This window comes from Anthonomus grandis, chromosome 8, assembly GCF_022605725.1.
Source record: "Anthonomus grandis grandis chromosome 8, icAntGran1.3, whole genome shotgun sequence".
In the NCBI taxonomy this organism is placed as follows: domain Eukaryota; kingdom Metazoa; phylum Arthropoda; class Insecta; order Coleoptera; family Curculionidae; genus Anthonomus; species Anthonomus grandis.
In genome coordinates, this window is record NC_065553.1 from 28,035,982 (window position 1) to 28,056,900 (window position 20,919).

Sequence of the window (20,919 nt, forward strand, 5' to 3'; positions counted from 1 at the left end):
ACAAGCAGAACGGGTGGCATGTTTTAGGCTATTCTGTAGGTACAAGTCCCATGCAATATCCACGCGTCTCACACCATGATTGGCAATAAATGAAGATCGAATGTAGGCCTCAATCTCAATAATAGGAATCGCGCAGGAGTCACGGAGCACTGTCAATGTTTTTAAAGCGTATCACAATATTATTGTTTGATACTTTTTCGGCCGTTTCGCGGGAAATTTTACCGGGGTTTGACTCCACGTGATAAAATTTAACATTTTGCATTGGTTATAATGCATGAGTTATCTAGCTGAAAATCGCTTATGGTACATAGCGTCCATTTTCGATAACCGTAGGTTATTTTTAATGCCATAAATGAATTTCCTGACCCCAAAAACATAAGTCTAGACACCTTACACGATCCGGTTTACGTTAAAGATAAAATTCAATGAAAAGTCGGCCATTTTTTAAAGCTGGCGGCTTTTGACAGACTGCCAGCATCTGTATGGCATTTTTAGTACTACCATTAAATTCCTTCGGTTCAAATTATATGAAATTGACACCCAGATCTCGCCTCTAGGGTTAATTTAATTTTTTGATTTTTTTTTTTTAATTTTAACCCCCCACCCCCTCTAAAATCTACCCACACGGAAAATTTCGAGTGTTCTTCGGGCCAAATCTTTTAAATGGTTCTAAAGAACATCTGTACCAATCTGGCATCTTGGTATCACAAAGTGCAGTATTATGCAAGAATTGCCGTTATACCGCTAGCACTAATACTGGTGTTGCTCGAACCGTAAGAACGGTCGAATTTGAAGAAGAGGTGCTTCAGCGAGTTGCCGATGAACCATCAAATAGCACACGTGACGTCGCTAAGAATATGAATACGAGTAACGCTTCTGTCTGGCGGGTACTACCAACACCACCAAAATAAAGAAGGCCGCGGGGCTTCGCTGTGACGTCATCACAAGAAGGCAAATGCTTTGCACACGTTTATACATCTCGGTAGCGATAAGGACGTGTATTTAGGATAATATCGGCCGTTATATTTAAAGTAGAATGTTTTTTAACGAGTATGGGTGTTAAGACTTTTAAAAACTTAATTTAGGCAAATAATTATGCCTCTATCTGTCTCTGGAATAACCTCATAACCTGTGTATTGCCTCGATAACTTTCGAAGAAGTTAAGATATTAATTTGAAATTTGGTACACATGTTGCATTCCTATAAACTATTAGTTAGGATTTCTTTTGAGCAATATCGGTTCTGAAAAAGGGGTAGAAAATAAGGGATGGTTTTTATTCTTTGACGAAAAAAATATTTGGCTTTGATAAAATAAAAAAAAAAACAATTCATGAGGAATGTAAACAAACTAATTATTAAAAATAAATTGTCTTAACCTTCATTTCAATAAGGGTAATTGCAAAAATAAGAGTTGAAACGAGGGTTGAAATTTTAAAAAAATTATTTGTATCGAGGGTTATATATAGTATTTGGGGCTCATACTAATATCAAAAATAATACTTAGTATTATTAATTGTAGGTATTACCTATCTTAACTAGTATGTTCATATTTCATCTTTTTTATTGTTTTTTTTTTAATTTCTTGGTTTTTTTTGTATTTTTATTTTTTTTTAAACTGATTTGAAAAAGAAATTAAACTTCAAAAATTCATGTCATAAATTGGCGGGGATATTATTTAAGCAAATTTAAGAAGTTAGTGTATCTAATTTCCTTTTACTGCCTTTCCCAAGTCCATCATTTTTTTTGCCACAGTAATTTTTTAAAAGAGTATTGGTAACAGAATTAATAATAATTTTTAAATTAGTTTCACTACTATGAATATGACATTTTGGAAAGCTGTCTAGAAAATTATTGTTCTTAAGATATTCCAATGTGGTCGTTGCTAAAAACTTTTTTATTATGAATCGCTAGGAAGTCATCTTCAGTTTGATTAAAAATAAGATATTCATATAAAACGATGTTACTTATATAATTTTTAGGAAATTTAAGACACCCTCTTGTCAAATTTTTAATAAGAGTATGATTATCATCAATTTGAAGGTCATCTTTAAAAGTTAAATTTTCTTTACATATGTCATATTTAGTTTTATGTCATTATTGTTTTCTATTTGATTTTCTGAATTCAATTTATTAATTTTATTTAACAAATCTGATAAATCATTAATATTACTTATAGTGAATGGAGTTTTAAATTTATTTATCTGCAGTACTATGTCTTGACCGTATAAATAAGTTTCTAGTTTTAAATGTTGGTTTATAATAAGAGAGTAAGTTATGATTGGTGCGGGTGAGTATTTTAATTTATACAATACAATATTATTTTCGGTATTAACAGATTTTAGCCAATCATTAGGCAGTACCATTGCATTAAAAATAGGTAAAAATTCTTGGAAATTTTTAAGTTATAGTTTTTTGATAGGCTGAAAATTCATCAATACTGTTTTGAATTGCTACAGACAAATTTTGTTGTTCAATTTTAATTTTCTTTTCATCTCTACTTTTCCTAATAACTGGTATAGACTTTGAAATATATGAAGGACAATTAGAGAACTTTACAGAGATTGTACCTTGTTGAAGTTTGGGATATTTCAATGGAACTTGTAAAATCTTGCCTGTCTCTTCATCAAAATATGTTGTCACCCAAATTATATTTTCCTTGGCAAAATGTTCGTCACAAACCCTACTATACTGGGTAGGTTTAAAATTGTCTCTAGGAATCATTCTTAGCCACTTTTTACACAGTTCATCATCCTTCGAAAATTGAAACATGTGCCGAGTATGTTCGGCATCGTAATTGCCTTTGCAACCCGGTACACAGCACTTATTAGGCATAATTGCGAACGGCAGTCGGATTATACAATATTTAGTTTATATAATAACACAATAACACCGAAACCGGCACCGAAACACCTGTCATATTCACCTGTAGAAATACTACAAGTTGTCAACAACAAACAGCCTTTTAACGGGATAATGTGTAAAGTGTAAAAGAGTCAGCGTTGTTGCCACAATGTGGGTATAATAACCACAGATGTCGCGGTCAATAAGTATTACGCCGAATATATTTTCAATGATATTGCGGTTGATTTGGCACCGAGGCTCGGGCAAAGGAAAAAGAAATGGGTCGTTGCATTATAAGATTTGAAGGGGGAAGTCGGTAGCGAATTTCTTCGCCTTCTTTGCGTGACGTATTACTTTAGTGACGTCAGAGCACCTCGGCCTTCTTTATTTCGGTGGTGTTGGTACTACACGAGCAACAACTCCATCCTTACCACTTCCAGAAAGTTCAAGGTATGACTGCAGCCGATTATCATCCTAGAGTTCAATTTTGTCGATGGCTTCTGGATCACATCATTACACAACCAAATTTTTTACGATATGTTTTGTGGACCGATGAAGCCTCTTTCACAAGAGACGGTATTTTTAATAGTGGGAATAGCCATGTTTGGGACGAAGAAAATCCTTATGCAATTTTTCCAAGAAAACATCAGAATCGTTGGTCTGTCAACGTATGGGCAGGCATTGTTGATGATTATTTAATTGGGCCATCCCTTCTACCGGAACGGTTAACAGGACCTATTTATCTGCGTTTCGTGGAGGAAGTTCTCCCAGAACTCCTTGAAAATCTTCCACTAAACGTTAGACAGCAAATGTGGTTTCAGCATGATGGAACGCCGGCTCACTTTGCTGTACAAGTACGCGAGTATTTGGCTCAGCGGTTTGGGCACCGTTGGATTGCCAGAGGTGGAGCAGTTGGCCTCCTAGGTCACCCGATTTAACGTCGCTCGATTTTTTCTTGTGGGGACATGTAAAGTCTTTAGTCTACGAAACTCCAGTACAATCAGAGCTAGACTTAATTGAACGAATAAAAGCAGCATTTGAAATAATTCAAAACGAGGATCAAATTTTTAGTGTAGTTCGTCGAAATCATGGAATCAATCCTATTTAGGTAATTAATATTTTTTCTAAATTTAAACGCGTCTTAGGGCCGTAGTGGCGTAGTGACACATTTCCGGACATGGGTTCCTATACTCAAATGGATTCTACTGTTGCACTGAACAACCCCTAGAAGTTTGATCCCATAGTTCTGAAACACCCTGTATAAAAAGTAAAAAAGTATATATATAAAAGTATTCTTTTAGAATTAGGATTCATTTTTTTATTTACCAATAACAGTAGATTAGTTATCTATTATTTTATTTATTATTATTAATTGTTATATTTTTCTTATGGTTAGGAAATTTTTTATATTGTTTTATTTTTTTTTAAACTCCAGTAAATAAAGAAATAAATCTAAAGTGAATAAAAAAATCAATAATTCTGCTAACACCTACATCATCATTTAGGTTGAACGCATAATAGACGTATACTTCCACAAAGACGGCTCTAAAGACTTTTTGGTATCTTGGAAAGGCTATCCCGCGTCAGATAACTCTTGGGAGCCAGAGGCCAATATGGATTGTAAAGACCTCATAGCAAAATATATGGCAAAATGTGATGAGGCCAAAAAATTCGAGGTTTTTTTTCCATATATACCAGTAAATCTCTTTTCCAGTAACAATTTTTGTTTTGCCAGGGCAAAGAATCTAAATTGAGGGTAAACAGGAAACCTGTGGAAAGACTGGCGTTTTCGATGCACGAAAAAGAAAGAAGATTAAGCAAGAGACACACTGGGAGGGAAAGGTATTTTTAATAGTGGTTTAATCATTTCTAGGTTTGCTGATTATTTTTTTTCTTTTTCAGAGTGCATTACTTTGATGCGGAGTAAAATTACTCATGATTAAATGCAAGGTAGCCATTAGATTTAAGGTTTGTTTTTTTCAGTCTTAGGTATTAGTGCCACTCTGGAAGTGTTGTTAGAAGTATCTAATGCTACACTTTTACCAAGACTAGCTAATAAATTTTTCTATAAATTTTGTTACATTTTTTCAATGTATTTATTTCATAATTCAAGTATTGTAATTGTAATGGATAGTGATGAGATTTTTTTTCATTATGCATATAACTTCTATTATATTAAGTTATGAGAACGCCGTTATCTAACATTATCAAATATCATTATAGGCAGAGTAAATCAGCTATTCTAGAAGCATATTTTGTATGTTAAAACCCCACTGTCTTATTATAATAGAAGTACTTAGAGGTAATGTGTATGAAAAATAAATTACTTTACTTATGAAATTATTTTTTTTGTTTTATTTGAAAATTTTTAATTATTCGGGAAGTTTCTAGGTCTTTAAGGGAGATGCCTCAACCAATTCAGTCATTGCTATTCCAGGGTTAAATAATTTTTCAGATAGTAGTACAAAAATATAAATTTATTCTCACTCATAATGCACACAATATATTTACATTACTTTTCTTACCATGCCTTAATATTTGATGGTTTACATAGTCTACAGAGTGTCCCGAAATTATTGGGACATAAAACAACAGTAGATTTTTTACGTCAAAATAATGTGATTAAGGTCAACTTGCCTTATCCTAACTTTAATAGTAACTGAAATACAGGGTGTCAAAGTATTATTTGATTTATCGTTTTTTCTCATAGGTCTTGAACCAACTGACATTTAAAACATTTAGCAAGTCTTTTAAAGAGAAAAACAAAATTTCGTGTTTTCGGTAGAGGGCGCTCGTTGCGTTAGTTTTTACTTTTTTAGAACCCCTAACTTTTTTTCAGTCCCGTATATCGGTTTAAAAAGTATCAAAATAAATTCCTTTTTTAATTTTACATAAAAAATGTATACCCTATTAAAGTCGCTAGGAGCAACCATTTTCGACATAACCACCATTTTTCAAAAAAAAATTTTAAATAATATTTATTTACTACTTCATTTAAATCGCATCTTTGGCAGTACACCAGTTCAGCGTTTGATCCCACCAGATTTACCAGCCAAAATGCAGTTTGTCGTCAGTTTAAAAATATGCAAAACGCAGATCCAAAGCTTATTAGCAGAGTGTTATTCACATACGTAGCTACATTTACTAGACGCAGCGTCCCAAGTAACAATTTAGCTTCTAAAAAGGTTATAAATAACTCCTAGAACCTGTTTAAGAAAAATTATTGATTATGCCAATAAGCACAAACAACGTTATTTATTAGCCCGCATAACCTCCTGTAGTAAAAAAAGGCCCAGCCCTAAAGAGGTTGTCGTTGCCAATAGGCCCTGACCAATTTGAAACCAGATCGCATATCACAGAACCTATATAGCTAATAGAAATAACCTTTATCGAACCCGAAGATGCCTAAAAGTAACCTGTGTAGAACCTGAAAGCTTTTACGCCTACCTGTTTACAACCCTTTAGCAAAGTCCTTTTAGACTTTTAGGTGGTTATATAGTTTGGCCTGATCGCCGGCTTTTGGCATTTCAGATACATATTGAAGTATTAAAATTTTGCCATTTAGTTTTAAATATGGTATTTCAGAGATACCAAAGTATAAAAATCTGACCTCTTAGTTTTAAATATGATACAGCCAGGGTAAAAATAAGACAACGCCAAAATAAAAAGCAATGGCGACATTTTCAGTAAGTATGACTTTATTTTAGAAAAAAATATATTATACTGGAATAGATGACCGATTTTCATTGCGCACACCAGTTTCTTGAAAAAGTTGGGTGTAATTTAACTGTAAAACACGCGCGCCTTTGATATCTTACAAATTAAACATTCAGTGCCAATAAAAAATTAATATATTTTTATTTCTGAGATGCTTTAGTGATAATATGTACTTAAATGCTCCAGTATCTTTATATATTATCTAAATTGTTTACATATTACATTATTTTTGCCTGTATTTGAATAGCTTATAAAAATGGAAGAATTAAATTTTTTCTTCAAAATGGACGCCTAGCAGGGTATGCTTTTAAGCTGCTATAATAACTCAAGTAAGTATCAAAAGCTATGTCGTAGGACAAAAGGCTTAAAAAAATGGCAGTGGGTTTTAAAAAAAGCTAAAACAGGGCTAACTAGCATCTTCCAGGACTTATAGGCCATTTTTAATAACCAATTAGCTGGCAAAGTCTGGGCGAATTTCAATAAATGGCATTTAGTAGGATCTATTGGCATTATTTATTACTACGCGGGATTTCTTGAGTCTTCTTTATTGCAATTCAGTTTGCGTTTGGTTTTGGTTGTTCCAGTTACTGTGAAAATAAAAGTGTGTTTTTTTATTGTTCAAATTGCATACAGGGCTGTATTTAGGTACATAAAAAGGTAAGTTCATTTTAGTTCATATAATAAAGATAGGCAAAGCGATTTTGGTAAAGATGAATACAGATTGTTGCAAGTTTAGAGGTTATGAGTATCAAACCATTTTTCTCTTAACACACCCATGCAATATTTCTTAGTATATTCAAAGTATATTGGCACCACAAAAAAATTGAAGAAATATAATGATTTTAAGATTGTATGTATTTCCAATAAATTAATACAATGTGAATCCCCGAAAATCAACACTGTCAGATGTTATTTGCTGCCAACAATCGACAACCAACCTAATGCGAGGCGATCCGGTGTTGCCATGTCTTGTTGCTAAAGGACCGTTTATACTTAATATTAACGCTAACGCTATGGGATCGTTTAAATTTTTGAGTAACGTTCGGATTCATGCTTATTCGTGCTGTTGAGGATAAACGTCACGAATAAGTCGTGAACGTTCACAACACTAGTCATAACAAATTACATTTTTTATTTAAATTTACTCTTTTTTAATGGGTTTTGACTTTTTAAAGTTAAAAAAAAAGCTTCAGCAATAAAGGTAATTTATGTTTAGATTTATATTCTTTATAAATTTTGGATTTTTTATTAGTACATTTAATAAATACAAAAATATAATACATATAAAAAGCAGACTTTTAAATACTTAAAACTTAAAAATTGTATAGTATTGGACTTCATATTTTTGTTTGTCTGTTAAGCCACTGGTAGTGGCATCGTGAATATCTGATTCTAGAGGATCAGGTTCAATGCCAAGACCGCCATCAGGTAAATTACGAGAATTATCTTCTTCCGGTGTATCTATTGCAAACCAATTTTTTTTACGTTATAATCTACCAAAATTGTCAATATTTTATTTGTCATATTTACCTGACCAGTTGTAATTCGTTGGAAATTTCGCTTCACTTTTCTTTTACAATTACCACTTCTTACAATTTTGTGCCAAGACATCCCTGTATTCTAAGAATAAATGTCGTAGGATTTAATAGTCGCGACCGTCCGCAAACTGTGTTTTATTGTGACTAGTTGGTTAAACCTTATCCCATAAAGTTATCTTATTATCCATATGACTTTTAGCAAGTCCTTTAGGTGTTAAAAAATGCTATATTTTCCGGAATAGGCCGTATAAAGTGCCAAATAGTTAGGCAATTGATTCAAGACCATATGGTTCTGAATAGATAATTTTAATGCTAAAATCGTTCTATATTGGAATTTTGATTGCCAAATTAATGCTGAAATATAACCTCTCCAAACCCTTATTATCTCAAAACCATCAAGCCCTCGTTTATGGCCATAACAACGTTATTGTTGACACTTGACTAGAACTAATTAGATTTTTAATTTACCTAAGGTTCCTAGTTCCTATTAGCACAAAATTTAACCTAAATAGTTCCATCAAGCAAACCAATGACTCTTGCAGAACCTTGGTGCGGCTAAAAGGCAACTTTAAAAACCAACTGCTTGAGAAAATGTTACTTGGGGTATTTAACTTGAGAAATGCTCATATGTGGGATGCTGAAAACCCCTATTCAGTTGTCAGTCGTCATTTCCAGCATGAATTTAAAGTTAACATTTGGTGTGGTATTATTGGAAACCATATGGCTCCCATTTAGGCCCCCGTGAACTACCACCTAATTTGAATTTTTAAATTTCTTACGAAATGAACTTAGGAGGTCTTTAAGAAGATATACCATTAAATGTTAGGCAAAACCGAGGGGTAAATATCTGGGGATTTATGGTGTACACTCTCAATCAATCATATGCTTTATTGTCAAAAAATTACAAAATTTTGTAGACAAAGCTAATAAAAAAAAAACATATAAAAACAAAACACACAAAATAAAAATAAATATACAAACAAAATAAATACATGCAAAACTGTACAAAAACAATGTACCTATACATCATGATGTATAAAATGTCAATAAAAATAAACACAATAGTCAATAACAGTAGATAATTAAATACAAAATGAAAGTGCAATTCATTTACTAAAGAAAAAAAACTAATATATTCTCTCTTTTAAGACATAAAAAGAGCCAGTGTGTGTGATACCCAAAAAGTTATCCTAGAAAAAAATCCTTCACTGCGTACAAGGCTTTTTCCAGAAAGTATGCCTTCAAAGCATTATGAAATCGAGGAAAAGAAGTAATTGATTTAATTTCCAAAGGCAAATGATTACGCATCTTTTTGGCTCTGTATAGAATAGAGCTTTTTACTAACTCGGACCGAGGGGGTTGCATGTACTGCGTTGCGAAGTGAATAATTGTGAGACGGCCTACTTGGCATTTCTGACTTATGTTTGCGTACTAAGCAAATAGATTCAAATATGAATAAAGAGGGAAGAGTAAGTATCTTATATTTTTTTAAAGATTTCTCGACAGTGAACTCTGCTATTAAGTCCAAGCAGATACCGAACTGCTCTCTTTTGGAGTTTAAAGATGCGCTCAAATTGAGTCACACCGCATGTGCCCCAGAATGGAAGGGCGTAACGTAGATGTGACTCAAAAAGGGCATAATAAACTGTTCTTGATGTTTGAAAACTTAATTCCCTGGAAACTGATCTTAAGGCAAAACATGCTGAACTTAATTTTTTATATAAGGCATCAATATGCAAGTCCCATTTTAGGGAGTAGTCAACATTAAGTCCCAAGAACTTCACAGATTCTACAACGTCCAAACTGGTGTTGTAAGTACAAAGGGTTGAATAGTAGTTTTATATGATAAGACTTTAGTTTTTGAGACATTTAGGCATAGAAGATTAGAATCGCACCACGATTTAATGGTAATTAAGTCATTAGAAATAGTAGCATGTAGTGCCCTAGGATCCGGATTGCTCCATGTAAAGCTAGTATCGTCAGCAAAAAGACAGATTTTGCCACTGATGTTAAGATTGGCCATGTCATTTATAAAAATCAGAAACAAAATAGGGCCCAGGACTGAACCTTGAGGTACCCCACATTCTATTGGTTTGCAAGAAGACGTATCAACCTTTACAAGCTGATTTCTGTAACTGAGATACGATTTAAACCACTCAAGGGGCGTTCCTCTGAACCCATAGTGATTCAATTTGTCAATTAAGATGTTATGGTTTACACAATCAAAAGCCTTGGAGAAATCACAAAAAATTGTTGCTGTTGAATGATTATTATTTATACTGGTGTAAACACTATTAAAGAGAGAAAACATAGCATCATTTGTGCACTTGTCACTGAAGAATCCAAATTGGTGAGGAGTAAGAATTTTATATTTAAACAGAAATGATAAGAGCCTTTTTGTAACCAATCGTTCAATGATCTTTGATAAAGTGGGAAGGAGTGCGATTTGGCGATAGTTTGAAGCTTGTTGTTTATCTCCTCCCTTATGCAAAGGAATAATTATTGCAGTCTTAAGGCAGGTAGGAAAGACTCCATTTTGGAATGACTTGTTAATTAAGTTTGATTTAGATGGATTAAGAGGCAATTTGGCAGATTGGAAAACATTTTGAGAGTGAGCCCATCTGTACCAGATGATGATTTGTTTTTTATTTTATTAATTGTAGTTTGAAGCTCTGTTGATACAATGGGGGTAAAAAAGAAGCTGTGTAAATTTTCATTTGGGAGATATGAACGAGGATCGTAAGAAGGTGTTATGGTAGCCATTAGATTTTTAGCTACATTAACTATGTAACAATATTTTAAGTAGTGATTAAGGTCCTCAGGTGAAGTAGAGATAGTGCTAGATGAAGAAGTCTTATTTCTTAATTCATTTACAATAGACCATGTTTCTTTGGCAACATTACTTGATTCGATCATCCTTTTATTATAATAAATATCTTTTGCAGCTTTTATAGTCTTAAGGTACATTTTTCTATAAAGCTTGACATAGTTATGAAAAAATACGCTGTCTGTACATTTTTTCAGGTGTGATAATGAGCGCATGTTTTTTGCAGAAACACGTAAGCCTTTAGTGGTCCATGGCTTATGATGTTTAATTTTGATAGGTCTAAGAGGAAACGACTTATCTGCAATACTTGATAAAGACTTTATAAAACTAGAAAATTCACTATCTATATCGTCAGAAAGAAAATCCCAATCAGCCGTTTGGCATAAGCTCTTGAATTGTAAGAAATTATTTTTGCCAAAAACACGGCCTAATTTACGTAACGTGTTTATTCGTAATACTAGTTCACTAAAAGTAACACTACACTCTAAAGGATTTACGGGATTTATTATGGAATTATAAAAATGTTTGGGGATTTATCGCGATTTTTGAGGATTTACGGGGATTTATAAAGAATTATTAAGGATTTACAAGGGATTTAAATCATCTGTTTATGTTTGACGCATGCGCATAACATATTTAACGTGTGGCAATAAGTCTGAAACAGCAGGCGCCGGCGCCGCTAGCTGTCGAGTTACACCAAGAGTTACACGTGAAAACGCATAGCATTGTTAATACACCTTCGCATCAAGACAAGTTAGCAATTATACTAAGAATATTATCGAACGAAAAGATGACATGGGATTGCAACTACAAACTGTTCTGGACAATTTTGAGGCAAATTTAAGCAATCAAGAACCCAGATGTCCAAATCACACCAACTCAGCAAGCCAACTGTTGACCTGGTTGTTTGACTTATCTGTAAAAAATTCAAGCCAGTCAAAATATCGGAATGCATAAAATGACCCAATAAAGTACTTCTCGTTATATTTATTTTATGTAGGTGGGCGGTTACTTTATGAAACGCTTCACGAAAATATGAGAGGCAGTTCTCACGTAATTTATTTAACCATCCATAAGCTGTTTAAATAAATTTATTGCCAAAAATTCTTTAAGCATAGAGGAAGGATTTTTTGACTATGATGGCATTTGTACGTTTATGAAGCAAAGAAATTTCTCTAACGTTTCATGGATCAGCGAGGATGCAACTAGAGTAACCAGCAAAATTGAATATGATTCGAGGACTAATAAGTTGGTTGGTTTTACTATGCCATTGGTAAATTGAATACCTGCAAGACACTCGTTTTTAGCAACATCTGCAAAAGCAATACAGGACCACTTTAAAAACGCTACCAGGTCAAATTATGCATATGTAATTATGGCCCAACCCACATCACAGAACGCGCCAGGATACTGTCTTGCAGTGTTTGGCACAGATAATATATTTACAGCAGCCGATGTTACAAAAAGATGGCACCATATAAAATTAAATTTTAAAGAGCGAGGTGTTATTGTATTGGGTTTTGGCTCAGATGGGGATACACGTCTTTTAAAGGCAATGAGACAAGGCGCTAAATTGTGCTGTACCGAAGTCCTGCTACGATCCAAATGGAGGTGGTTTCAAACAAATTATAGTACAGAAGATGGTACTTTTTATATTCAAGACACGGTACATATAGCTACCAAGTTACGGACTAGACTGCTTAACCCTAAAATCAAGTTAAAGTTCCGTAATGTTTATGCAAGTTCTAAACAATTGGAGCAATTAATTGCAGAGCACTCCAAAGACAAGCACCTGTTGACATATTCTGATTTAAAATTAGAAGATAAAATGAATTTTAAAGCAGCAGAGAAAATGTTCAAATAACGTTATTAGCTTATTAGAGCAAGATTCAGAGAATTCAGGTACTGTTGCCTATTTGAAATTGATGCGCTTAGCTACTAGTTCGTTTTTAGATCACAAAATGGGTGTCAGAAGTAGAATCTATTCGGTACTGCGTTTTCTTTTTTAGAATTTAGCGTCAGTGACTTGTAAAAAACAAATACAAAATTGGAGAACATTTTATCTCATCAAACTGCTATGCTTGTATAGAATTAAATGCGCACTCACTAATTAATATTATAATAAACATCCGTGAAAATCCACTTTTGTCAAGCGACATGTTCCTAACAGTACTTTTTGGAAGCCAGAATTATGAACAAGCTTTCAGGACTACCAGGTCTATGACCTCCACATATTCTACAGTGGTTAATTTCAGTGTTAAAGATATTTTGGGGCGTTTAGATAGAATCAAGACAGTAAATCATATTATACATGATCTCAAAGATGTCATTGTATTTCCAAGGGAAAAGAAACATCAAGAGAAAATAAATATTGTCACTGAGAGTGAAACAAATAGCTTGCTAGGAGTTCTAAAAAGATCAAAACAGAGTTCTAAACAGATCTAAAAAACTTTACAGATACTATGATAGCTGATGCAGTAGATCGTGCAATGCAAGACGCTCTAATATGTGCGCTGGGCATTTCTGTCGAAGAAAATAATTTGTATTATTCCGCAATTCCACCAATAACAGACATTGTAAAAGATGGAAGTCCAGACGACGAGGAGGAGATGCAGATAGATGATAATATAATTGACATTAAAGATGATAATCTCTAAGGCCGTTGGGCTCTGGTAACCCCCGGTGGGGCATGACGGGTCCATCAGGAGACCTATATGCACAACTGCCTTGGCAGCCCACTGTTTCGTCAATTCAATTCAATTCAAAGATGATAATTCATGCAATGTTTTACTCGAGATTTCACCTAAGTAGTTAGTAGAAACTGAAGATTTAATGGCGATGACTTAAACAATCCAAATAGCCAGTTATTTAAGGATTTATGCGATATATCTCGTATTGGAGTTATGGATAACCTTATTTTGAGAAATTATGATCAAAAATTAATGGATGAAAAGATTGAAGAGGGTCCATATATCAGAGTCACTATTACTGATAAATCAAAGATTATCATGGTTGCTAGAGGAAACTAAAAATAGGGTTAATACAGACAGACTTAATCGTTTTGTCGTAAGAACTACAGGAAGACATGAAAGGACTAAAAAAGAAGGAAGGAAAAAAAATATTTTATCAAAATATAAAGAAAAATACAGAAAGAGAAGCGAGACAGATAGTTCGGAAGATACCTCGATCATAAAATACGATGACAGGACTGTCAGAATACAGAAACATTTTCTGAAGATGATATCGATATGGAAACTAATGTAAATGAAAAGAAAACGCTCAAAAAGATTTCCCCTACAAAAATTCTAGTTTATCCCTCGGTTTATCCGTAATTTTAACTTCAGTAGAGATTACAAAAAGAAACAGCAAAACTGTTTAGATATTAGTTAGTTTTAAATGTTTGTTTACCTGTTATATCTTACCTCGTAAGGGCACTATTTAAAAATAAAAAAAAATAGTTTTTCGAATGCGTCTTATTTTATGAAAATCCATCCCAAATCATAAAGGTATTGCTAAATAAATAGTGTTTATGCTAAATATCTAGTTAAAAACTAAATAAAAAACAGAATATATATATATATATATATATATATATATATATATATAAAATTATCAACTACTAAGGTTTTATTTTGGATTTATGGAGATGTATAGAAAGTTATGGGGATTTATAGGGATTTATGGGGATTTATCGGGACTTATGGAATTTTTAGAGGGATTTACAAGAATCTATGGTGATTTAATGGGATTTAATAGCCAAAAAGGAATTATGGTGTACAACATTCTGGGCAGATATTTACCCCTCGGGCAAAACATATATTTTATGCCAGCACATTTTTCTCGACGAACAATATCCCGAACGTTGGATTGGCCGTGGAGGACCTTTGCTTTGGCCTGCGCGTAGTCCAGACTTAAACCCCATGCACTTCTGTATTTGGGGATATTTGAAATCAATTGTTTATGATAGTCCTATAAATAATATAAATGAACTAAATGTAAAAATTGTAAATTCTGTAAATATGTTAAAAAATAATGAGGATCTTCTTTTGAAAATACGGCATTACGTCATTTGTTAAACGTATTTCAAGATCGATTGAAGTTAATGGAGGGCATTTTGAACAGTTGTTATAGTAGCGTTATTTGTATGTTTCTTTGTTTATTATTGTTTTTGGTATATTTGTTTGAAAATAAAATATTTAAAAAAATAAATAGATATCATTTATTTTGGTTATGATATAAGAATTAACAAAAAAGTCGTAATATTTTTTTATTTAGTAACTATTCTAAATTTAAATAAATATCAATAATCTTGGGAAATTATTTTATTTCTGGAATTTTAATTACCCTGTATGCTTAATAGGTGCCTATTGTAGTCGTTAGTAAGCCAAAAAAAACTGAACGTCAGAAAACAGCTTCTTCGGCTGCCGAAAGTGCCTTAAAATTTCGGAAATTATTATGTTTTTTATTAATTTAGCGAATTTTTTATTTCTTAAAATTTAACCACCCTGTATGTTTAAAAGGTGCCTATTGTACTCTCAAGTGAGCCAAAAAAAACTAAACGTCCAAAAACAATATCTTCGGCTGCCGAAACCTCCTCAAAGTTTCGATAATTAAAGATGGAATCCCATCTATCTTTAATTATCAGAGGGAGCCATTGGGAAGACCCTTGAATCGTGTGAAATTTACCAGTCGTACAGTTTGAGAAAATTGATACAATTTTACCATTAGTTGATTTAGAAACCGTAAGTACCGATGCAAAGTATTTATATGAGGTGTGTCAAGGAATCTCTACTGGAGTTTTAAAAGACGATTGGGCTCTAAAAGCGCCAGGGAAAATGTCACACTCTAGATGGCTTACCACAGCCAATAGAGTCCTAAGGTTATACGTTGCTACCAATGAGCCCTCTCAAAACCTTAAAATGTTAACAGAGTAAAAGTGTATGCCGCATGCTGGTTTCAAATTAAATGCCATTGGTCTTGTAAGGATGGTGCTGAAACTTGTTTAGCATTATAAATAAATCTCGTTACCTCCCTGAAGAAATAAAAAAAGGTATTGATCCCGTAATTGAGAGAAATGGATTTTTTGCGCACCCAGAAAATATTTTATTAGCCATGTTAGCAGATGATAGAAAACATATTCGAAAGTTAGCTTTAAGAAGGATTTTAAAATGCAGATCAACCGCAAAAACCGAGGATGTTAGAATATTTCGCGTGAATAAATTGAATTTTGATTGTCAAGATTATGTCGACTTAATTGACTGGCAAAATGTTGTTATAAGCGAGCCCCCATTAACAATGGAAATTTCGAGCGAAGAACTAACTAACATGATTTCTTTGGTTCCTGATGAAATAGGGTTATTAAAATTCCCTTGTCATTCACAGGCAGTTGAACGAGCAGTTAAGTTAGTTACTGAAGCCTCTATGGCGGTTTATGGCCCTGAAGCACGAGACGGATTTATTAGAGCTCGTATTGAATCAAGACAAATATTGCCGCAATTTGATAGTAAAAAACAATTCTTAGCAGTTCTAGAACAGAAAAAATTAAAAAAATTATTCTAAGGGTGGGAGGGTAGGGTGGAACTCGAGATGCAGCCACCTCCACGTTGCACCATTCATCCACGTGGTGAGTTCTGGGTAGTTTTTCATGAAAAACTAGCTGAGAGCTGCATGTTTGGCTTTTTTTTCAGTTTTAAAGATTTTTTTTAATTTTAAAATTTTCAAGGTCATTTCGGCAGCCGATGGAATCGTCATAAGTCATTCGGATTTTTTTGGGTAAATAAGAACCCCGAAAGGCATCTTTTGCACACCCAGGCATATTCGTTTTCGAAAATTAGTTATTTTGGTCCAGTTTTCGCTCCACCCTATTTGTATTTCAGTTACTATTAAAGTTAGGATAAGGCAAGTTGACCTCAATCACATTATTTTGACGTAACGAATCTACTGTTGTTCTATGTTCCATTACTTTCGGGACACCCTGTATACAGGGTGTCCCAAAATTAGTGGACGAAACGCGAACCCTGTATTCTTTGGTCAAAAATAACTTCACTTTTTCCTATAAACATATATCGGCAAACGCCCCCCAAGGGAGCTACGCCCCTTTTAAAGGGGGCACCTGAAGATGGTTTTTTCCATTTATTTTCGAAACGGGTAAATATAAAAATTTTAAATTTTGGTATTCTCTCAATTTTGATATGCTGCAGTTAGTTGTCATATCATAATTTTCATTATTTAGTCAGGTGCGTATCATTTAGGGGGTGAGCCTAAAAAAATATTGTTTGGAAAGTTTTTGTTTTTTTTTCTTTAAATTTTAAAAATTTAAAGCTTTTTACGTAAAAAAGTACCTCTTCATGAAATAAATGTTCAAACTTCCTTAAATGTTCAAACAAGTTTCCGTTTTCCTGAATGCATAACCTGGATTTTTTTTGAATGTTTTGGGTCGATCTAAGAATTTCAAATCGGTTTTCTCTTATTTGGCCTGCAGCTGCGAGAATTCGCCTCTGAAGCTCTTCTGGAGTATTAATTTCGGTGGCATAAATAATATTGCACATATTACCCCAAAGATAATAATCCAGAGGATTAAGGTCGGACGATCGTGCAGGCCAGTTTATTGGGCCACCTCGGCCTATCCATCTGTCTGTAAAATTATTGTCCAGCCAGTTTCTCACCTGTCGGCTGAAGTCAGCTGGTGCCCCATCGTGCTGAAAAATCATTTCCAGCCGAGTTTCTATGGGAACATCGTCCAGTAAATCTCTGAGATTGTTTTGAAGAAAATTTAAATAATGACGACCAGTTAACCTGTGTGGCAAAATAATTGGGCCTATCAATTTATCTCCTATCAAACCCGCCCATACGTTAAAGGAAAATCTATGCTGAAAGTTAGTTCGTCGGTAACTACTCTCGGATTCTCGATGCTCCAAAAATGAGTATTACGGCTGTTAAAGCCCTTACTCCTAGAAAAAGTTGCCTCATCTGACCACAAAATTTTTTGACGAAGATTTGGGTGATTTAAAATCCAATAAAATCTTACGTCATTCTTCCAATCTGAAATTATTTTTAATTATTTTTAAATTGCATAGGAAATAAGCCTAAACCTTAGTAAGCCACTAAACATTCCAGTTAGTCGTCAAAAGGATTTGTTTTGGGGTGTTTGGTGTTTGTGATAAGACTTATCCATGTAAATAATAATAATAATAGTAATTAGAGTATTTTGAAATGAATTTAATGCGATCCGACGATAATAATTAATAACAACACTATTTATACCAATCTCAATTTTCAGTTATAAGTACTTTAAATTTAATTTTTTGGATAACAAATTAGGTACTTAATTATTTATTTATCATATTTCATTTTACTTTGGGATATTGGTAATCTCTTCTAAGGTTCTCAATCTCAATGATATTTGAGGGTTTTCTTCAATTAAATTCAGTACTTCCCCATAACCATCTTTTGCAATTGGTCTTCCTTGCCCTCGAGCACGTTCGAAGGATCCATATTCAAGTAAATTTCTATGAATTCTAACAAAAACTTTCCAATGTGGAAGCCTTCTTGCAGGAAACCTCCGCCGATACTCTCGTGCAGCGGCATGTGCGTTTCCATTGCAAAACCCATACATAAAATGAATATCTACTTTTTCACGGGTCGGAAAGTCTTCCATAGTTAAAAAGATATTAACAATTTGAATGCAAAATGACAACTAATCAATTACAACAAATGTTAATGTCATTATGCAGTGTGTCAATTTTTTTTAAAGCCTGCTACTAAGTTTTCATAAAAATTGGTAGTGAAAATAATATATGCAGCGTTATTTTTAAATGCGTTTTTCACGAAAATGGTAGCTCGTAGAGTTATTGACCAAGAGGTACCTTTTTACGTAAAAAGCTTCAAATTTTTAAAATTTAAAGAAAAAAAAAAAAGACTTTGCACACAATTTTTTTTAGGTATTTTTTTAGGGTCACTCCCTAATACCAAAATTTAAAATTTTTATATTTACCCGTTTCGAAAATAAGTGGAAAAAGCCATCTTCAGGTGCCCCCTTTAAAAGGGGCGTAGCTCCCTTGGGGGGCGTTTGCCGATATATGTTTATAGGAAAAAGTGAGGTTATTTTTGACCAAAGAATACAGGGTTCGCGTTTCGTCCACTAATTTTGGGACACCCTGTATATTGGCAGCACATAGTTTTTCATAATGGAGTTTGAGCTCGATGGTTTTGCAGCCTTTGCAACGTCTTGCTTAATATCTTTGCAAACATAGTATGTGTCCTCTACTTTGACTTGGGTTATGACATGTTTCCTTCATGACATTATATTGTTTATACGAATTGATGTTTTTTAAGTGATTTGTTAAAAGTTTGCCTACATTTACTCTTTTTGATTGCCCTTAGGAACTTATGCCCTTTAATGTATGAAGCAATATGTGTAAAGCTATAACCTGAATCTACACTGCACCGCATAATTTTAAAAACCTGAATTTCGGTAAAGGCATTTTTGCCATTTATGGGTGAGGTGAATAAAATCAAGTAAGCACTTATAAGCATTTACAGCGAGGGACAAAAGTATTGGCACATATTGATTTTTATTAAAATTCGTATCTGTCCTCTTAAGCTACTAGACCTATTACATTTAAATATTTTCTAATTTAAAGTGTATACCCGTATACCCGTATAAGAGCATTCGTTTCTTAATATTTAATACAAATTTAATAAATAAAGGCTTTACAAAAGAAATCCCATGGACAAAAGTATTGGCACACATGTTTACAAAGTGTTTAAAAATAGGTGCCTTGTATGTGAGAATTTTGAAGCAGTTTTTTTACATTCTTTAACAGAATATTTATATGAAGTAAAATATTTCTTTAGGTTTAGTGCTTATTTTAAGTGCATACATTGCAAATATGAGTCGCAAAGGCCAAGAAACGACGGAATCCGAGCGAAAAATAATTGTACAGCAGCGAAAAGAGGGTAAATCGTATTCAGCGATTGCCCAAATTGTGAAGAAAAGTTGATTTACTGTGCGTAGTGTCTTAAAAAGGTTTGAAACTGCAGAAAATGTCAAAAATAAGCCTAGAACTGGACGTCCGCCAAAGTTAACGGAGAGGCAAAAAAGAAAAATTGTGAATCAAATTAAGCAAAATCCTCGAACTAGCGCTTCTGAAATTGCGGCTATATTGACAGAAGAAGATAGCATCAACGTGAGCTCAAAAACAGTACGAAGAGTTCTTCATAGGGCTGGATATAGTGCCAGAGTAGCTCGGAATAAACCATTTATTAATAAGGTTAACCAAAAAAAGCGTCTTGAATTTGCGAATGCACACTTTCATCAAGATAATATATTTTGGGACAAAGTAATATTCTCTGATGAAAGTAAATTCAATATTTTTCATTCAGATGGGAAAGTGACTGTGTGGAGGAAGCTCAATTGTGAACTAGATGCACAAAATGTGCATAAGACTGTGAAACATGGTGGTGGTAGTGTACTAGTGTGGGGCTGTATGTCATCGGGAGGGGTCGGAAATCTTGTTTTTATAGATGGTATTATGGACAAAAATGTATATTTAAATATTCTAAAAAAAAACTAAAAAAAAAGAGCTAGTGCGGAAAAACTTAATTTGGCAAATGATTATTACTATTTCAACAGGACAACGATCCGAAACATACAGCCTATATAGTCAAGCAGTGGATTGCGTTTAATGTCCCTCATACTTTAAATACACCTCCTCAATCTCCAGATGTCAACCCGATCGAAAATCTTTGGAGTGAGCTAGGAAAACGAATAAGGAAACGCCATTATTCCAGTAAGGAAGAGCTTAAACGTGTTTTGCTGCAAGAATGGAATAGTTTTGAGCCTTCCTATACGCAAAAGCTGGTCCATTCAATGAAAAGGACGCTCACTCATATTATAAAAAGAAAAGGAGGTCCTACAAAATATTAGAACTGGGATTAAATTTTATTTTTATTTAGTGTGCCAATAGTTACGTCCATTTTAAATAGAATGTAATA

At 33.6% G+C, this 20,919-nt stretch overlaps 1 protein-coding gene across 1 annotated transcript in view; it reads left to right on the top strand.

Annotated features, from left to right (window-relative positions):
- Positions 1-5,184, top strand: part of LOC126739420 (chromodomain-helicase-DNA-binding protein 2-like) — a 36,221-nt gene extending 31,037 nt beyond the window's left edge. The window contains exons 6-8 of the mRNA XM_050445102.1: positions 4,347-4,517; positions 4,577-4,683; positions 4,744-5,184. Coding sequence (XP_050301059.1) covers positions 4,347-4,517; positions 4,577-4,683; positions 4,744-4,768 — 303 coding nt within the window. The 3' untranslated portion in view covers positions 4,769-5,184. The remainder of the gene's footprint in view (positions 1-4,346; positions 4,518-4,576; positions 4,684-4,743) is intronic.
- Positions 5,185-20,919: the final 15,735 nt, after the last annotated feature.